The sequence below is a fragment of the Falco rusticolus genome, chromosome 3 (assembly GCF_015220075.1).
Source record: "Falco rusticolus isolate bFalRus1 chromosome 3, bFalRus1.pri, whole genome shotgun sequence".
NCBI classification, from domain to species: domain Eukaryota; kingdom Metazoa; phylum Chordata; class Aves; order Falconiformes; family Falconidae; genus Falco; species Falco rusticolus.
Window position 1 is genome coordinate 24,473,804 of NC_051189.1, and position 20,090 is coordinate 24,493,893.

Sequence of the window (20,090 nt, forward strand, 5' to 3'; positions counted from 1 at the left end):
GTAATTTTATCAATAAAGTAGGCTTCTGAATTGGGTAGTCGGTATATTTTGCTGATAATGCTTGTAGTCACTAAATATTGCAAAATATCTCAACATTTAGGTGATTTCTTGAGACTTGCCAGGGTGCTGAAGGAGAATAATATCTAACTGATCTTCACAGTGATTGTCCCTACCATGGTGGTAGGGCAAACAGTGCAGAAAATTCTGAAATTATTCAGCTGGATAGCCATGCCTTTAAAGTAAAATATTTTGATTTGGAGGTAGAACTCTCTTTTGAATATAGAAGGAATCAAGACAAGTCTTCTGATGCCTAGACTAGAATAATCAGAAGGACATTATATCAATAATAAGAGAATGAAAGGAGCTGAAAATGAGAGTAGCTTAAGCATAAAATTATGATATTTAAAATATAATTAAGACCTCCAAAGGAAGTGGAAAAAATGGTTTCATAATAAGCAGGCAAAATTGTTCATTTACGAGCGTAAATTTAGTGAGATTTACACCAAATTCATTGCAGTGAAAAGCTACCCTACAAGTTAGTCTATCTTCAGAGGAGGAGTGGGGAACTTGGGCTTTCTGAGTTGTGGACAACTTCAGAGAAAATGACCCTGAATGGTTGAGGCCCATTGTCTTGAGAAAGATAGGAATGGGTGGCAAGGCTATGTTCTGTGGCTGAGGACTAGACTGAGGTGGACAGGGGGATTCCTGGGTCAGGGAAACCTGAGCAAGAGCTGAGAAACCCACCAGGAGCCTGCAGCTCTCATGAGCAAGGCTGACATGGCTTAGGCCTTGCCAGGAGCAACCACAGGAGATAGAAATGGCTGTGGGGAGTGCTATGACCAGGGAATGGTGCATCAGCCAGGCATGGTGCCGCAGTTTGTGCAAGGAGGGCTGTGCACCCTGCTTGTAGGCCTGCAGCTCAGAAGAGTGCTCCAGTTGTCTGCCAGGATAGTAGGCACTTGCCTCAGAGTTAAAGTCAGTGTGTCTACAGAGAAAGCCCCTGTGAGAAAGGAAAACTTCCCCTTGGTTGAGGAGGACCATGTTAGAGATCACTTGAGCAAACTTGACACACACAAGTCCATCGGCCCTAGAGGAATGCACCCTCAAGTGCTGAAGGAGCTGGCAGATGTTATTGTCAAGTTACTCTCCATCATATTTGAAAGGTCATGGAGAACAGAAGAGGTGCCTGAAGACTGGAGGAAAGCCAGTGTCACTCCAGTCTTCAAAAAGGGCAAGAAGGAGGACTCGGGGAAACTACAGGCCAGTCATCCTCACCTACATCCTGAAAGGTGAGGGAACAGCTCATCCTGGAGGCCATCTTGAAGCACGAGGAGGAAAAGAAGGTTATCAGGAGTAATCAACCTGAATTCACCAAGGGGAAATTATGCCTGACCAACCTGATAGCCTTCTATGATGGAGTTAGTGGCTGAGTAGATGAGGGGAGAGCAGTGGATATTGTCTACCTAGACCTCAGCAAAGCTGTTGACACAGATCAGGCTGAATGGCAGAGCACAGAGAGTTGTGATCAATGCTGCAGAGTCTGGTTGGAGAGCTGTAGCTAGCGGTGTTCCCCCGTGGTTCAGTGCTGGGTCTGGTCTTGTTCAACTTACTCATCAATGACATGGATGAAGGGACAGAGCATACCCTCAACAAGTTTGCCAATGATACAAAACTGGGAGAACTGGCTGATTCACCAGAAGGCTGTACTGCCATTCATCGAGGCCTGGACAGGCTGGAGAGAGTTGGGCAGGAAGAAACCTCATGAAGTTCAACAAAGACAAGTGTAAGGTCCTGCACATAGGGAGGAACAACCTCATGCACCAGCACAGGCTGGGGCCTGGCCTGCTGGAAGGCAGCTCTGCGGAGAAGAACCTGGGAGTCCTGGTGGACAGCGAGTTGCTCGTGGGCCAGCAGTGTGCCCTGGTGGCCAAGAAGACCAAGGGGATCCTGGGGTTTGTTAGGAGAAGTGTGGCCAGCAGGTCGAGGGAGGTGATCCTCTCCCTCTGCTCTGCCTTGGCGAGGCAGCATCTGGAGTGCTGTGCCCAGTTCTGGGCTTCCCAGTTCAAGAGAGACAGGGAGCTACTGGAGAGGGTCCAGCAGAGGGCTACAAAGATGATTTGGGGACTGGAGTGCCTCCCTTATGAGGAAAGGCTGAGAGAGCTGGGCTGACTTAGCATGGAGACGACTGAGAAGGGATCTTATCAAGTATCTTAAGGGGATGGGGCCAGGCTCTTTTCAGTAGTGCCAAGTGACAGGGCAAGGGGCAGTGGGCACAAACTGAAGCACAAGAAGTTCCTTCTGGACATGAGGAAGAACTTGTTTACCTTGAGGGTGACAGAGCACTGAAACAGTCTTCCCAGAGAGGCTGTGGAGTCTCCTTCTCTGGAGACATTCAAAATCCACCTGGATGTGAGTGCGCAGCTTGCTTTAGGTAAACCTACTTTAGCAGGGGGTTGGACTGGATGATTTTCAGAGGTCACATCCAACCCTGACCACTGTGATTCTGTGATCTCCTGTGTAACGCCAAAAAATGGCTGCTTCCTACCCAGAGCAGCGTGGTACTTGGTGAAATGTTGTTTTTGTTGTAAAAAAAAAAAAAAATAAAAAATTTACATAACCCATGAATGTTTTGGGAGAGTAACATCTAGGAAAAGTAGAGACATTATATCAGTTCTGCGTTTGGCACTGGTACAATCACTTTTCTATTGCTGAGGTCTTTTTTTGGTGTCCATAAGCCTGCTGATAAAATGGTAAGGGATTGATCAAAGGACTGGATACTTTGCCTTGCGGTGAGACATTCTGGAATCTTGTTCTGTTTATCTTACCCATGAGAAGGCTAAGACTTGACCTGATCAGAGTGTCTGCATTGGGGGAAAAAAACATTGCAGAACTGTTAACAATCTGGCAGGCAAAGATATAAAAAGGTCCAGTGGTTGCTATTTGAAGTTTAAAATTCCACTGCAGATTTTCAACAGTGAGAGTGATTAGTCCCTATGATAGCTTCACAAAAGGTTGTGGTGGTTTCCTTACCACTGACAACTTAAAAATCAAGATTGAATGGTTTCTTAAATGATATGCTTTAGTAAAGCACAAGTTCTGTGGCTTCTTTGTACAGGGCATTGGGCTAATTGTTCATAAAAATCCCCTTTGACTTTGTGTCTCTTAATTCTCTTAAAGACAATGACTAGAGACAAGCTAGTAAATGTTTTTCTTTCCTTTTTTTTTTTTTGTTATTCAAGTTTTCTGTTCAAAACTTACTTCTGATTTTACACAGCTTTAGTGAAAAATAGGTATCTTTCTTGGACATCTTCTGTTCATAGCCCATCAGATGTGTTTTAAGTATAATGAGCTTGCAGTCTTACAATGTTAATACATTGGTATACAGTGTAATATTGGTGTATCTGTAAAGCTGTATTCCTTGTTCCATTCTTTGGTACCCTAAAAACGTATGCCAAGCATGAGTGTATTTTAGTTGGTTTTAGTTGGTTTTATTGAGATGTGTGGGATTTCTTTATAGCATTAATTGAATTCAGGATTATGAAACATAGTCTTTCTTCAGTAAGTGCAGGTTGTAGTAGTCTTTTAGTTGCTTCCTTCCTCTGAGTCCTCTCTGCACACCTCCTGTTGACAGTGAGAAGTGTCTTGGAGACATTCCTGCTAGATCTGAACTAAAATCCAATACCAGCATTTAGGTGGCTGCAGTACCAGTTATGGCAGGAGAGCCATTAAGCTGGCCATTGTACCACTAAGCCCAGTTTCTGACTTTAGAGTGTTCAAAAAACCAAAGACTGCCAAATAGTGACACGATGACCAGGCAGCAAGTGATATTAGGAATGTAATGAGCATGTTAGCCTGGCCTTCTAAAAAGATAATGTTTAGGTAATAATTGTTTCTACTGCTTGTTTCTCTGCCAGACCCGTCTCTTTCTCCAGTTGATTTTGGATTCATTTGTCCATTTCAACCTGTTTTTTACAGAAGTGTAGAAATACCAGGTTCTTGTGGTGAGCTCAAGCACCAGGTTCAAAAGAGGTTTGTGACACCTAACGAGTGGATATACAAGGAAGATGTAAATTAGTAGCAGTTGTTGTGGTATGGGCTGTAATCAAGAAAATCAAATCCTTTTAGTTCTCTTGCTTACTGAACAATCTGTATTCTTGTGGGAAACATGCTAGATTCATTTTGTACTGTTAATTCTCTTGTGTTTTCAAATAGTCATAACAATTCACTTAAAACTGCTTCAGCAATATGGCTTAAATACATTTGATCCAGACAAGAGTTAAAGTAATTAGCTGACATTTGATTTTAGTTGATATGGATCCAAACCATGAAACTTTGAACACCCTTAGAGTTCAGAAGTGTTTCTTTCAGTGTTTGGGTACTGGTCTGTGTTCTCAAGTAACCTTTTCAAAATTGGCAAATTTAATCCCAGATTTAAAACAGAGCAACATAGGGAATCAAGTCTGTAAATGCTTTTTCTTTAAATATAGAGATGCTCTAGAGTGTAGTTGTAGAAGTGGCAAGCAGAAGGAATAGAAAATGCATTACCCATATAAAGGTGTGTGTTTGTGTCTTTGTGCGGTGTTCACACCCGCGTACATACTTCTGTGGCTGCACAAAACATTGCTCCTGCTGCAAGGACCTTACAATCTTAACAGACAGGCAGGGAAATCATGCACTTTGAGACCCAGAGGATGGTGCTAACTTAGAGCATGTGTGCATTTGCAGTTTTATGATGTGACGACAGCAGCGCTCTGACACTGGTTAACATTTGTGGGCCTTGTGGAAGGAACAAGTTTCCATAGGGATTTGGCTGCCATAGGGATCTGGCTAAAGGAAACCTGCCCGCCTGGCACACAGAGTTGAGGAGGGTGTTCCAGGCAGGGTTGAAATAGATATGAGTAACATGATGTCTTACATTGCGTGTGGTGCGGCTGGTAACTTGGAATGTGATTGACCATGTTTTGTAAGCTTGTTATTTTTTCTTTCTCTCTAATAGAGACGGAAAAAGAAGTTATGAAGAAATTCAAAGGGAAGTGTGTAGATGTTTCTGCTGAACATAGAGGCATTCATTTCTTCCTTCAAAAAGCAATTATATGAGAACTGAAAAAGCTGTATGTGATAAGAATACATGGTATTTGCTATGTTAAGAAACCAAGATGGAAAGGGAAGACTTAGGGGCAGGGCAGATTTTGTAGGATTTAATTATAACCTGTGAATATAGGGGAGAACATACACAGGGGAGCCTGCGTACAAAGAGAGAAAGTTAAGTTGGTATCTTCAAGATGGCATGCCTATGTGACACCAAAACCAGTGCTACGGTATTTGATTTGTTAAAGTATATGTTCAGTGTTCAAGTAATTTAGCATTAGAGCATCTCATGATTTTCCCTGCTTTGGGATAAGTTGAACTGACAGATCACAGAAGTCAGATGCTTCCCATGAAGCTCTGAAAAGAATATAAGCAATGACAAAGTAGAAGAGTACCGATTCTGTGGTATACACTTCATAACAACTTACTGTCTGCAAAATACCTGGAAATTATTCAGTTTGGTGCCTAAGCAGCACAATGGGAAGTTTTCAGATTCATTCATAATGTTTACTCTCTGTATTACAGTGTAGTAATCGTATTATCTCCCCCTTACTATTGTATAATTCTTCAGTGATCTCTTTTTTTTTTTTTATTTAATGTGGTAAAGAAAGAAAATAAAAATATATGATGCTTTTATAGATTTTTTTTTTTTAAACTTAACAACTAGGAGAGCAAGAAGGAGTCATCACTTTGTGACCATTAACTACGTGACCATCTCAAATGCTGTTGTCACAGTTCAATGTGTGAGTTAAATAATCATTTAAGTAAAAATACATGTGTCGCATCTACAGTACCTCATATTTGAGTATTTCAGAGCAGTTTACAAGTTTTGATGAACTGAATCTCATAGTGTTCCTATAAGAGGGAAAAAATTACAGGCATAGAATCTATAAGTCATTTGTTAAGACTGCTCAGGAGATAAAGGAGAGTCTAGATGTCATGGTTTGGGAAACCTACAGAGAAGTTAAGATTTTGGGATAAATATGTACAACTTAAAAATTTAGTATATTAATGAACTCTTTCATATATCTTGTCTTGACCTTAAGCTGTGAAAGATGTGCCATCCATCTCCTAAACAAAGGATAGCACAGGATAATGGAGGATCATTTTCTGCTGTTAGCTCCTTTTCATGTGAGAGTATGTTAGGAAAGAGCTATGGCTGAAGCCCAGAGAAGTAAACATAAATAAATTTTTTCTGCAAAACAAAGGGTTATCAACAAAGACATCCTACCAGAAATAGAAAAAAGAGGAATTTGAGGAGACTAGCATGTGGGAAGTTGTAGATAAAGGAAAGTTGGACAGTAGAGTCAAACTGAGACACATTTTGTAACCAAGAAGTCTGAATGTTAATGGGGGTCAATGAGGGAAGGTGGACATGAGACCTATGCGGACACTACAAATGTATCTGCTCCAGAGCCTAGTCCCTGCTCCCCAAGCCACACTATTGAAAATTGTACAATGGCTTAGATTGGAAAAGACCTTTAAAAGCATCAAGTCCAACCATTAACCCAACACTGCCAAGTCCACCTCTAAACCATGTCCCTAAGTGCCACTTCTACACGTCTTTCAAATACCTCCAGGCATTGTGACTGAGCCACTTCTCTGGGCAGCCTGTTCCAGTGATTGACAACTCTTTTGGTGAAGAATTTTTTCCTAATATACAATTTAAACCTCCCCTGGCACAACTTCAGGCCATTTCCTCTTGTCCTGTCACTTGTTACTTGGGTGAAGAGACTGACATCCACCTTGCTAAAACCTCCTTTCAGGTAGTTGTAGAGAGCAATAAAGTCCTCCCTGACCCTCTTTTTCTCCAGACTAAACAACCCCAGTTCCCTCAGCTGCTCCTCACCAGACTTGTGCTCTGGACCCTTCACCAGCTTCGTTGTCCTTCTCTGGACATGCTCCAGTATCTCAATTCTTTCTTGAAGTGAGTGGCCCAAAACTCAACACAGTATTCAAGGTCTGGCCTCACCAGTGCTGAGTACAGGGCGACACTCACTTCGCTAGTCCCTCAGCCTTTGTCACTATTCTTCCCCCAGCATCCAGCCAAGGATGGAGATTCTCCTTAGCCCTCCCTTTGTTGCTAATGTATTTATAGAAACATTTTTTTGTTGTTCTTTATAACAGTAGCAAGATTAAGTTCTAGCTGGGCTTTGGCCCTTCTGATTTTCTCCCTGCATAACCTCATGACATCCTTGTAGCCCTCCTGAGTTGCCTGCCCCTTCTTCCAAAGGTCATAAACTCTTCTGTTTTTCCTAAGCTCCAGCCAAAGCTCTCTGTTCAGCCAGTCCCAACTTCTCCCCTGCCAGTTCATCTTTTGGTACATGGGGACAGCCTACTCCTGTGCCTTTAAGACTACCTTCTTGAAGAACGTCCAGCTTTCCTGGACCCCTTGGCCTTTCAGAGCTCTCTCCCAAGGGGCTCTACCAAACAGTCAGCTAAACAACACAAAGTCTGTTCTCTGGATGTCCAAGGTAGCAGCTCTGCTGAACCCCCTCCTTACTTCTCCAAGAATTGAAAACTCTTATCATTTCATGATCGCTATGCCCAAGACGACCTCCAACCACCATATGACCCCCAAATCCTTCTCTGTTCACAGACAGCAGGTCCAGCAGAGCATCTCCCCTGGCTGGCTCCCTGACCAGCTGTGTCAGGCAATTATCTTCCACACGTTCCAGGAACCTCCTAGACTGTTTCCTCTCTGCTGTGTTGTATTTCCATCAGACAGCTGAAGTCCTCCGTAAGATCAAGGGCTAACTATTGTGAGATTTCTCCCAGCTGCTTATAGAATATTTTGTCTGCCTCTTCATCCTGGTTGGGTAGTCTGTAACAAACTCATACTGTGGTATCTGCCTTGTTGGCCCTCCCCCTGATTCTTACCCATAAATGCTCAACCCTATCATCACCATCATGAAGCTTTAGACAAAACACTTTCTAATGTACAGGGCTACCCCACTGCACCCCATTCCTTGCCTGTTCCTTCTGAAGAGTTTATAGCCATCCATTGCAGCATGCCAGTTGTGAACAATCTCATTGTGTTTCTGTGATGGCAACTATGTCATAGTTTTCCTGCTGCACAATGGCTTCCAGCTCCTGTTTGTTGGCCATGCAGCATGCATTGGTGTAGATGCACTGCAGCTGGGCTGTTGATCCTACCACCTTTTTGTGGGGAGAAGCCCTAATTCCTATGTGACCATTCTCGGGGTCTTCCGAGGTTTCTAAACGCATCAATAACGCTTGCATTTTTGCTGCTGCATGGATCACCATCCCCTACCTCCACTGAGATGGCAGATCAAAGGACCTTGCCAGCACACCATCCCTCAAACACTGGTGTGCTGCTCTCAGATTTACCTCTAGTGAGCCTAGTTTTATCCCTTTCTCCCTTCAAATCTCATTAAAGCTCTTTCAATGAGCCCTGCTAATTCCTGTGCAAAGATCCTTTTCCTGCTTTGAGAGGTATACCCTGTCTGTTGCTAGCAGAACTGTTGTCCTGTAGCCATCAGCTATACCCATATATATATATATATCCTTTAGCTATATGCATATATATATATTTCCATATATACAGAAGCCTTTAGCTATATCCGTGTTGTTCAGCAATTGGCCTGGCTCTAAGTCATAATCATATACATGCTGTATATGAGATGCTGACTTCAGCTGATTCAAACTCCAGACCCCACTTTGAGTGGTGAATAAATTCAGGCATCTTGCATCATTACTTTTGCTTTGTTCCTGTTAGTTCTTTTGTTGTAGTACAGGCTTCTCTGAGGAGCCTTGAACAAGCTGGAGGTACAGATTTACTAAGAATGAGATGCAAGGAGACTAAAAGAGGATTCAGAAGTCTACAGGATTGCCCACCATGTGTTAAGCAACAACTGCTTTGGAGTACGTGGTCACTTATTATTTGATGTGGTTACAGATATGCAATCCCTGCCAACAGTGAGATGAGGGATGCATCCAGGCCTAGCTCATCATCTGTTTGTTTCTCTTCTTGTATGTCTTTGAAGATGGGGATTGTGAATAAGAATAGTTGCAGGATGAACTGTAGGAAAAATTATATCTGAGGTCTTGTGGGAAACAGGAGATGGGAATCAGTTTAGGGAGTATAAGGCGGTTGGTCTGGTAAGATGTGTCATTGCAAAAAGGTTAACAGAGAGCCAAAGAATCGGACATATACCATAGAAGGTAAGGATGCTCTTCCCATCTCACCATGTGAGCCTGGTGCCGGAGGATGCCAGCACTCAGAAAGCGTCCCACTGACTGAGCTGTGCACACCAGATCACTGAGCTTCTCCTCCTGCCTGCCACCCACTAGGATTATTCTGACTGGAGTTTGGATGCTGTTGTGCTGAACTTGGTTTGGCATGGGGGGGGGAACGGGAGCAGAAAGGGAGTGGAAATGTGGTGTGCAGATGTGTGAAGGTGAGAGTAAAGCATATCAGCTACTAGTTCCAGAGGGTGGTGGGCTTTTCCTTTTTTCTTTTCCTGGCTCTGCTGGTAAAGCCATCCATTGAACAATCTCTATTATCCATCCATACGAGATGAAGGTACAAGAGTACTATGTTAGGGTGTGAATACTTTTAAATATTTTAAAATATAACAATTAAGCACAGTCTTTGTCCTTATGGCTAGCTGCTATCAGAATGGCCTCTATTAAAAACCTCTTGAGACCCCAAAGACTCTTTCCTTCTGTTGCATAATACTTTTTCTTTTGTTTCCAGTAAATCAGGTTTGAACTGGCAAATTTCTGTCAAGTCCTGTAGCCAATTTAATATTTAAACCAGACCTGTCAAGTTATGCTGGTTCCAGGAATGTCTTGAGCCATCCTCCCTCTGGTAACCTGCTGTGCTGACTCAGCCCTGAGAAGGAGTTGACAGCCCATGGGGACAGGGGAGTGTTCTGCAACTGCATGAAAGGCAGGTTAATAAAAGCTTATAAGGACAAACAGTGATGGAGCTAAGGTTTGTGTTGCAGTTATCACCCAAGTAATTTAAAAGAAAAAAGAGGGATATTTTCTTTCTCTATACCCCAGAGAATAGAATTGAAGGCACAGCAGTTGGTGAACTTAAAATATTAATGTGCACTAAAAGCCCTCCTTTGGTAATTGTTTTCAGTCCGTTTTGGGCAAAAACTTGTAAAAAAAGTCTCTTAGAACTTTGAACTGCGATTTTTTTTTTAAATAATTGTCTTGGCATTTGTATTAGAAAGACCAAGAAGAGACTGCAAGACAACAGCTGTTCTAGGACCCTGAGAGCTATGGGACAGCACACATTGCTAGTGCTGTACCTGTTCTGTGGAGAATTCTCTACTTTTAATATTACTGTCTCCAGAAGCCAGAATTTTCATTAGTGTGGTTGCTGGATTTCCATGGACATATCAGTCCACGTGCATATATCAGGGTGCTGATGTTCTTATATTTTGTTGCTGTTGTGTGCTTACATCCTCAGCTTCCAATTAGAATTCAGCACCTGGGTTTCATTTATGTTATACTGGTGAACTTTGTATAACTTGATCCCTGCTTGCCTGTACCTTTATTTTAAATGTGTGCAAATTCATTGAATTGCCCTACATACAATTAAAAACGTAGAGAATGCATTTCTTTTTATTTCCTTGCCAGAGTAGATGTATGAGAGTGAATGCACTTTCAGAACCTTCCCTTTATAACTATGTTATCATTCAGTAGAGAAGTAACACTTTAGAGGGGAGAGGACCTCCAGCCAAAATAATTTCCAAATCATCTGAAAAGTGTAATTTATCTTCTTATTTTGCAGCTAGCTATGGACCAAATCCAATTTGCAAAGGCTGTTTGTCCTGTTCAAAGGATAATGGGTGCATCAGATGCCAACACAAGTTATTCTTCTTCCTACGAAGAGAAGGAATGAGACAATACGGTGAATGCTTGCATTCCTGCCCATCGGGGTACTATGGACTCCGAACGCCAGATATGAACAGATGTTCAAGTGAGTTTTTTTTGCACCTTTACATTCACTTTTGTAGGAAGGCCATAATTCATGCTTGGTTTTTAAGATGATGTGTTGTGGAACATGGTGGTATTTTCACAGATGTCTCAAGGTCATCATAAGACGTCTTTGCTAAGGAACATCCCAGCTCATTCCAAGATATGTAACATTCAAGCAGATTGAATAGTTAATGCATTAACCCAGTTTTTAGTGTTGTTATTATTTTTATTGTTATTATTGCTTTAGTTAGAAGGGAAATTTAGCCAAGAACAATGATTTAAGAAGATACTCCAGTTTCACTAAACAAATTCCCACTATATGAAAATAAAAAGGATTTAGCATTAATTTAACAGTGCCTCGTGTAGGTACTAGTCAGTATATGCCCTAATATATGGGTGGGCTTCTTGTCATGCTTTTTGTTCCCACACAAATTTCAGGTGACCAGACACCTCACACCAGACATGCTTTAATATGTAAGTGTCGCTATTTTAATAAAACACATGTACTATTAAAAGCAAACAAACAACCTTTCACTTTTAGTACTGCATTTTATTTGGAAATTTACAACCTGCTAATGTGCAACAAGATTCCCTGTTTGCATGTTTGTGCCTAGAAGCACAACAGTTAAAATCAATGAGTGCTCTGATATCTCCACACATTATTTCACCACTGTCTGGCAGTTGCGCCGATTCATACTGATTTTTCCATATGCTCATATGTGGAGTATTACCCATATGGATTATTAATCATTGCAATTACCTCTAATTCGTATTTCTGGGATGGGGTGTGTGTGTCATGGTCTAACCAGAATTAGGTCACCGAACCTAAGAACCCAAAGTGAGAAATAGCTTTTCTTTGCTTCCTAGAATGATCAAGCATCTGTGAATTGCACGGCACTCTGCCCCTAAGGGCTGTGGCATGTCACGGAGGCACACCACCTTGTGAGGGAGTGGGTGCTGGCCTTCACATCACACATAACCGTGAGACCTGTGTGAGGTCACTCCGCGGTGGTGTGAGCTGGAGGAGGAGCACTCACGGCCCCTGCTTGGATCTGTCCCAGCCCATGCAGTGACGTCCCGCCTCTTTCTGCCCATTCCCTGCGTGGGCTCCATGGATATGGTATTCTTCACGTTGTGTTCCCAACTGCTGTGCAATATTGCCAAGTGCCACCTAATCTATACCAGGTGGCTAGGTTTTGATGAAAAATTAAATGAGACCAGTGTATGGTTTATGTATCCATTCTGTAGCGTAATTTAAGGGTCTTGGCCTTAATTTTCATAACATGTTTGTGAATTCAGCAATGTGTTCACTTTAAACCTTTCAAAACTGGGCTGTAAAAACTTGCCTATGTAAAAATGTTTTTGAATATAGTTACAGCTTTGGGAAATAGGTGAATTTATCTATATCAGCCTGCACTATGCTTCTGAGATAGGAAAAGTAGTCTACTGTCAGTCCTTTACTTTCTTAAAAAGAAAAGAAGTTATTTGCAGAAGGTGGATGGTGAATTCAATATAGCTTTTTTTTTTTTTTCTTCATTTTTACCATTTACAGAAAGCGACCTTTTTCCATGAATTACAGGATTGGTTTCAAGAAGCATAAATGCAACTAGTGTCCAACCCATATTGGCATGTGTTGAGTGCTGGATATTTAACTCGCCCTCATACCTTTGATAGTCTCCTCCTGTGACAATAATGATGCCGTTGCATTTACAGACCAGTCCTGGTTCCCCTCCAATGATTTTTGTATTGTATATTTTTATTTTAGTCTAACTGCCAACTGGTGTTATTTATAAATCACATCTTCATTTTTTTTCTTGGTTTGGTGATCTTGCATGGCACATACATTGCGTTGTGGATACACAGATATTTTGTGGATTGAAATTGAGTTAAAATCAACATTCTTTAAAAATTGAATAGGTTTCTTCCTACTTGATGTTAGATACTTTTAGGTACATTTAGTTACAGACTTAATTGCTCAGATAGTATTATTTCAGCTAAAAATAATAACAATTCTGGCTATGTTAAAATTCTTCTGGGAGTTACGGGGCTTGAATTACATAAGTTGAAATGATTTCTGCCCTATTAATGTCTTTATAGCCACAAAAGCTGTTTAACATTTTATTACTAGAACACTTGCCCATTTTTGTTAGAGAGAAGATATAGAACATATTTTTATGGAAAATGTTGACATTGTTTTAAAAGCCAAACATAGTGCCAAATGTAACACAATAAATACTGCAGCCAAGTACAGCAACCCTAAAATGATGGAAATTTTGAATTTCAAGACTAATTTTCTTTTTAACATGTAAGCAGTATGTGTCTTGAATTTGCTAAGTGGTTCTAGACTGTTTTTCTAGTAACAGTGAATCATGTAATTTGAGACTGTTTGTCTTTAGAAACCGATGTAGAGTTTCCTGCTGAAGATGACTTTCACCTTGAACACTGCAGTACGAGAATGCAGTACATTTGGATATGAAATTGGAAAGTGTTGAGTCTTCTGTAGAAGGATGCCCAAGAGAAGAGCTGCGCTTTTTTAGTTTTCCAAGAAATTTTAATAATTAATGACTTTGAACGGAACTGCTCCAACAAGAAATAATCTAATGAGAAAAAATACAAAATTGAATTAAAGGGTGAGATTAAATCTGTCACCTGGGTGGTTGCTTTAACATTGGTCTGATTAATGGATCAGCCTTTCTTCAACCTTTCAGCTTGGTCTGTATCCATAGTAACCTCTACAATTTTAGGGGGAGGCAGCACTCAGTTTAGAAATTACAGCTCCCTTCAGCTATGGTTGGCTACTCCATTTGTTTAAGTTCACCTTCTTACTCACAAAAGGGCCTGACATTGCTAAAATTGTAATTTCCCCTTCCATGGGCCTCCAGTGAAAACAAGATAAAGGGAAGCTTTTAAACAAATTAAGCATTTATTAAACACATGTAGCTAATTCACTGTATTAAGAAAGGTAATAATTTTTTTAGCTTTGTAAAAAAATAGGAAGACATTACTAATATAACGTCTTGACTATTTTTAATGCAGTATAGCAAAGCATATGACCTGAGACTCTAGTAGTCAGTAGATTTGGAACAGTCTGTCAGGAGGTTCAATTACCAAAGGGGCAACACTATTTGCTTTAAATAAAATAACTTTTCTGCCTTTTTAGAAATACTTTTCATTATTTCTGTGTTTGTTTTCTTCAAATATGGGTTTATCTTTTAAAAACAAGTGTAATATAGCATTTCGGATTTTGAAAATGAAGTTGGATGGCCAGAAATTGAGGTCTACTATAATTATTTTAAAGGCATTTTTTTTCCTTATCTCTTCCACTCTTTTCCTCCTTCAAATGGATTTAGGTTTTTTATTTTATTTGGATAATTTTTTCTTTTGGCTTTACTGTATATTTTGCAGTAAAAGTTTTGTTCCATCTGTCTGGCAGCAAAAATCATCACAGTGCTTTTAACTAAGATTTATTAAATCTGTAGTCAATTTAGATTTAATAAGGCAATTATATATTTGTAAAGTACTAATTGAAAACACTGTGGTTTGGCATTTATTTAAAAGGTCTCAACTAATAATGAATCAAGATTAGAACACACTGGAAATATATTGCTATGTTTATTAAGTGAATTTAATTTTAAAAATATCCTCACTGTAGTATTATATAATTAGGATGTTGTATTCCAGGCATTGTTCTCCATGAAATGGTAGACCTGTGGTAAACTTCAGGACCTGTTATGGCCAAATGACTGTGTGTATCACTCTCTAGCACTCATGTTCAGCCCCTGCCAAAGTTGTAGCTTAAAAATTTTTAATATAATGATGGTAATGATAATAATAAACCTGCAACTACCTAAGTCACCTCTGCTTAGGAGGTTAAATAGCTAGCTATTAGCTATTATAGATATTCTATATCGATATTATAGATATAGGTATTACCTTGTAGGCTAAAGCTCTTTCGCTTCTGATTTTCCTCCTCTCCTTGCTGTCTCCTCAGTGACTTTCCTGAAAATTTTAGTCTCTCTTCTCTTTCTGTTGGTTGTTCAGCTGAAACTCCATCCACTGTAAGAATTACTCACATCATAGCTTTCTTCAGCATCTTGCCTCTGTCTCCTGCTCTTGTTAGCTGTCACAGCCTTTGTCCATCATGTGCCCTTGTGTCCTCAATGTGAGTTATAAAATGTGTAGTTTGTCTGGATTTTTGAAGTCTCTCCCACCTCAGGCAATTCTAGAGAGGATTAGCACAGAAGGTGGTGCTGGTCAGTGACAGATTGGTGTGGAGCACCCATGGACGTGTCAGGATGGCAGCATGAAGTGAAATCTGTAGCACCAATGCTGTTTTACTGAGCAGCAGAGGGATGGGAGCAGGAGTTGGAAGGAGTGAGTGTCATGGGCATAGGGACAATCTGGGGATAGGTAACGTTACAAGATCCTGGGGTAGAAGAGGCAGAGATATCTGAGGCAAGAAGAGTAGGGAGCTGTGAGTCAGAGCTTGGTATGAAAGATCAAAGTATTAGGTACTTTGGACCAAGCAACAGTTGTCACTCCCCAGGATAACCAACCTCACAAGTTACAGGCTTGGAAGCTCCTCTGGCATGATGCCTCTATGGAAACATGAATTTGACCTTCAAAAGGAAAACACCAACTGTGGTGAATCATCATGTATTACTTTGACTTCTTAAACACACAGGAATCCCTCAAGGACCCAATTTCAGGGCAAAGACTACCAAGCCTTTCAATTTAGAAATGCCCTGTTTCCTTCCCCAGCGTCAGTCTGTAGCTTCTCTTTGCAAAATATGTTCATTTTCTCTCCATCTTGATGGTGTTCAATACAGGTCAGTACAGTTCTTTTTCTTACGCTGGTGGTTACTGGTTTCCACTCATGCAGATCCCTTCACATGTTCTCACTTTGCCATACTCAACTGCTCTTCACTGCTGTCTGTGCTTCATGCAGAGCAGAACTTGCTGTGAATCGTCATTATTAACATTACTAGGAGCTGACCGGCTGTCTTTTCCACTATGTGTACTACAGAATGTCTTTGTTAAGAAGGGAGTTATGGATGGATAGCTAATCACATTGATTATGTTTAGAAAGGGACAACGTGTCAATGGAAAATCTATAGAATATGGATCTTTCGTAAAGATGGCAAAAAAGGCCCATGTAAAATTTTCAAGATTATACATATCCATAAAAATATTTTACAAATTAGTAACTACTTTTTACAGTTGTGGTAGACAACTTTTGACCTTAAAATTAATCATGTTGCACTTAGTATGAGAAACTAATATAAAAAACCCTCTTCCTGTTAAGGTATGTTAAACTACGAACCACATGCATCTCAATATGAAGCACTTTATTTTTTATTTTGAGCTTCAAAGGCATTATATTTCCCTACAATTCAGCTTGTTCTGCAAAACCTTAGGAGCTGGTGATAAATTTACTAGAGAAGGATAGTAATTGATTTGGTAACATTATGCTCTGTGTAATTACAGTACAGAAAGAAGCTGTTTACAGGAACACATACTTTTTTTTTTTTTTTTTTTTTAAACAATAACAGGCATATGCGCCTGACTCTGAATTTAATTCAATATCTGAATCTGTATTTTGAACCCTGGGCTTTTGATTCCTTCTCTAAAATGTGAGTCTGTCAATTCTTTAGTGGTTATTTTAAAAGAAGAATGAGTGGGAGTGGCTTATCATGACTGTCAGGAAGCCAAAGCAGGTCACAAAAGTCTTTTAATATCACTGTGGTTCATCTGCTTATAATGTTAGTCTAATTTAAGCATGATTTGTAATCCAGGCTTTCTCCTTCCGGAGTTCTTTAATGCACCATTTATGTAATTTTCTATAAATATTGTAGGTTTCATCCACATCAGTCAGATTTGGTTTTTTATGATATTCAGATAAATGGCAGAGGAACAATTGGGTCAATATAAATGAGATTATAAAGCCTAAATACAAATGCTTTATTGCTGGCTAGCTAAATGCATTTCTTACAGATCAGATCGGTTGCTCTAACCTTGAATGAAACATGGCTCAGAGCTATTCCTCTTTTGAAAAATCTGGTGTGTGTACAGAAACACTTCAGAAGAAAATTATTTCTGAAGTGCCATGGAGTGCTAGAGTTCACCAAAAATTAAAGGGGACTTTGACTCCTAAGTCCTGTACATAACTTACCTTTTGCCACTCTGTTTCAGTAAGCAAAATCAAAGATGTTTTAAATTTCTGTCTTTGGATTCTTTTCTGACATTAGCCTTTTTAAAGAGAGATATTTTGATACTTTTTCTTTTTCTGCTTTGTAGAATCAAAGAACATGGTCCTTCAGTTTGGTAGTTTTCCTGGCCATTGACTGAGGAGTGGCACAGTATTAGCTCATGGAGTTGTTTGTGTCTTGGGCATATTCTGTTACTGCTCTCAAGCATGGAGGCACTTTTACATACTGTAGTCCACCCTGTGCTCTATTTAAATGTCAGTCATTCAAGCTCTTACTCTCCTGTCAGCCTAAATTAAGAGATCGCACTCTAAATTAAGAGAAAGCCCATAGACTTTACATTGGAGAAGTCATATGTCTTGTGCCATATATCAACATTACAGAGCTGTCAAAGGGATACATTTTCGTTTTGCTTTGTTTTGTCTGAACATTGAAGATACTTGAGCAAAGCACTTGTGTCTAGTTTGAGGGCAGCTTAGCTACACCAGACAAAGACTTCTTTTCCACCCTTTCCCCTGGGAGGTGAAGTCTTGGAGCTGTGAATTTTTAACCACTTCTGTGACAGCCTGTGATTGAAAATAGACTTCTAGAAAGTTAGCTTTTCTGACTTCTAGAGTACTGCTTTTCTTTAGTTTTTCAGTTTAGTTTATTTCAATTTTATAAAAAGATCTGTGCAAGGCTTCACTGCAACTGCACTTTCATGATTTGAAACAGAGTGTATGGAGGATGTAAAAAAGGAGTTGTCACTCCCAGCTGATCTTCAACTACAGTGTGATCTCTATAACCTAGTTAAATTATCAGTATGATTAGCACCCAGTAACCCCAAGCATTGTTCTGAATATCAGTCTGGTAAATCAAAGTTTCAATTTCAGAATTCTTAAAGAATTCCTAACATTCAGTATTTTCCCCTGAATTGCATCTAATAAAGATTAAATAATAGACATTTCATGTTTGAAGTAATTCATCTTCATAGGAAAAAATTGAAAATAAACTGCCTTGGTGGAAATCTCCACCCAAGACCCCCCACTAATGCCTCCAGAATATATTTCTCATGACAATGACTCTACTATGAAACAAAAGAAAACTGGCATAAAAGAGAAAGCAAAAACTACAAATAGGATGGGAATTTTGAAGTATGATCAAGAAACTGAAAGAAGGTTGATTAATTCATTTAATGTTTAAATATGGGGTAATTACGTATGTACTGTTAGATAGTGATAGTTTTATGGAGGATATCCCCCGTGTAAGGTGAGGCAGGCTTTTGCCTGCTAAGCATGTTTATATGTTATCAAAAGGCAACTTGTACCGAAAGTTTTTCATTTAATCCCTCTTGCACCCCCAAAAATTAAAATGGAATAAAATTTAAACATGTTGCTTCCCAGCACGTTTTGAAAGCAATAGTTAAAACATTATTTCAAATATATACTTGCATCACTTGGATGTGAGGGAGAGTCACGTGATACTAATTTTTCTTTTAATGTTCTGTTCTGCAACCCATCATTGGACTATATGGTTTGGAAAAACCTTGATGTCTTTTTGAACTGTCTTGTGTGGGTGGACAAGAGGCAAATGGTTTTTTTTTCTGAACATTTAAACCCACTGGATGTTTGATTCAAGCATTGCAATTAATAAAATACCTGAAGTCCACCTTGAATGTACCAAACCAGATTTGCAATTAACTATTGCGCTACATCTCCAGAGCAGCTCACCTTACTGCTTTGCCTTGCAGACACATTAATCTGGGGAAGTGATTTTGCAGGGTCCTTGTCTAGGCATTGATCTCCTGTTCTTTGGAGATTGGTTCAACCCTCATGAAAAAGTAATTGTCATTCTTGGGAAGTTCCTGTAAACTAAATGTGGATAAGAAGCCCAACTTGTGCTGCTTGTATGAAGACAAGTGCTGGATACAGGGGTTGGTAGCATGCAGGTTCTGTGTGGCTGTGTCTAGAGCCTGCAGAGCTTACCTTTGGCAGTGCAAGACTTCAAACTGATGTTCACATTCCTTCTAACCAAAGAAAGGTGTACCAACATTGGATTTTTTTTTTTTTCCCTTTTCATGCCATCCACCTAATTTATTTTCCAATGCCACAAGAAATCTGATCTAAAAAGCCTCATGTTTCATTAAGTGCTAAAAAAGAATAATTATCCACCACCACCCAGTTTAAGTGTTATGGTACAGCTGATTTTGGCCTGCTGAAATTCAAGAACAAATATTAAACTCTGGTTTATAAAGATTGGCTAAATTGGAAGTGTTGTTAGTGGGTATTTACCAATAGCCATTTTAGAAGTCCTTATGGCTTTTGATTTTTTTTCTTTAGAAAAAAATGAAGAATAAATAAATGACATAAGTGACCAAAAAAGATTAGTATATTGTTGCATGCCATGAATAACAAATGTTTCCTGCTGTGACTTCAGATAGCTGAAGACAGGATACAGCTAACGTAGTTTATATAAGTTACGTTAGCTGAAGTATTAGATTTTTAAAAATTAATTTTGAAATGTTCCTTACTGTTACAAATGTAATGACTTTTACTTTTTAACATTTGGAATATTTTTCCCTGGAGTTCATTTCCAAGTTGCCAAGTTTTAGTATGGAATAGGATGTTTCTGAAAGGTCTGCTTCTGAGTCTGTAATCTCTCGTGGACAATATTTCCCTTAAATATTCAGAGAAATTCAATATTTCAAAAGGCAATAGTATTATTTTTTTCTTGGCTATTGATTATAGCTTTATGTCTTTTAGTCATTTAATATTGGTTATTTTTTATGGATCAGAGAAATTGAGGCTTTTTGCATGGGAGCACACGCATATGTGTAGTTACAGACATCAAATATAATAC

General features: G+C 39.6%; 1 protein-coding gene across 1 annotated transcript in view; it reads left to right on the forward strand.

The window, feature by feature from the left end:
• Positions 1–20,090, forward strand: part of RSPO2 (R-spondin 2) — a 114,612-nt gene that overhangs the window by 49,751 nt on the left and 44,771 nt on the right. The window contains exon 2 of the mRNA XM_037382247.1: positions 10,859–11,047. Within this exon, the coding sequence (XP_037238144.1) occupies positions 10,859–11,047 (189 nt within the window). The remainder of the gene's footprint in view (positions 1–10,858; positions 11,048–20,090) is intronic.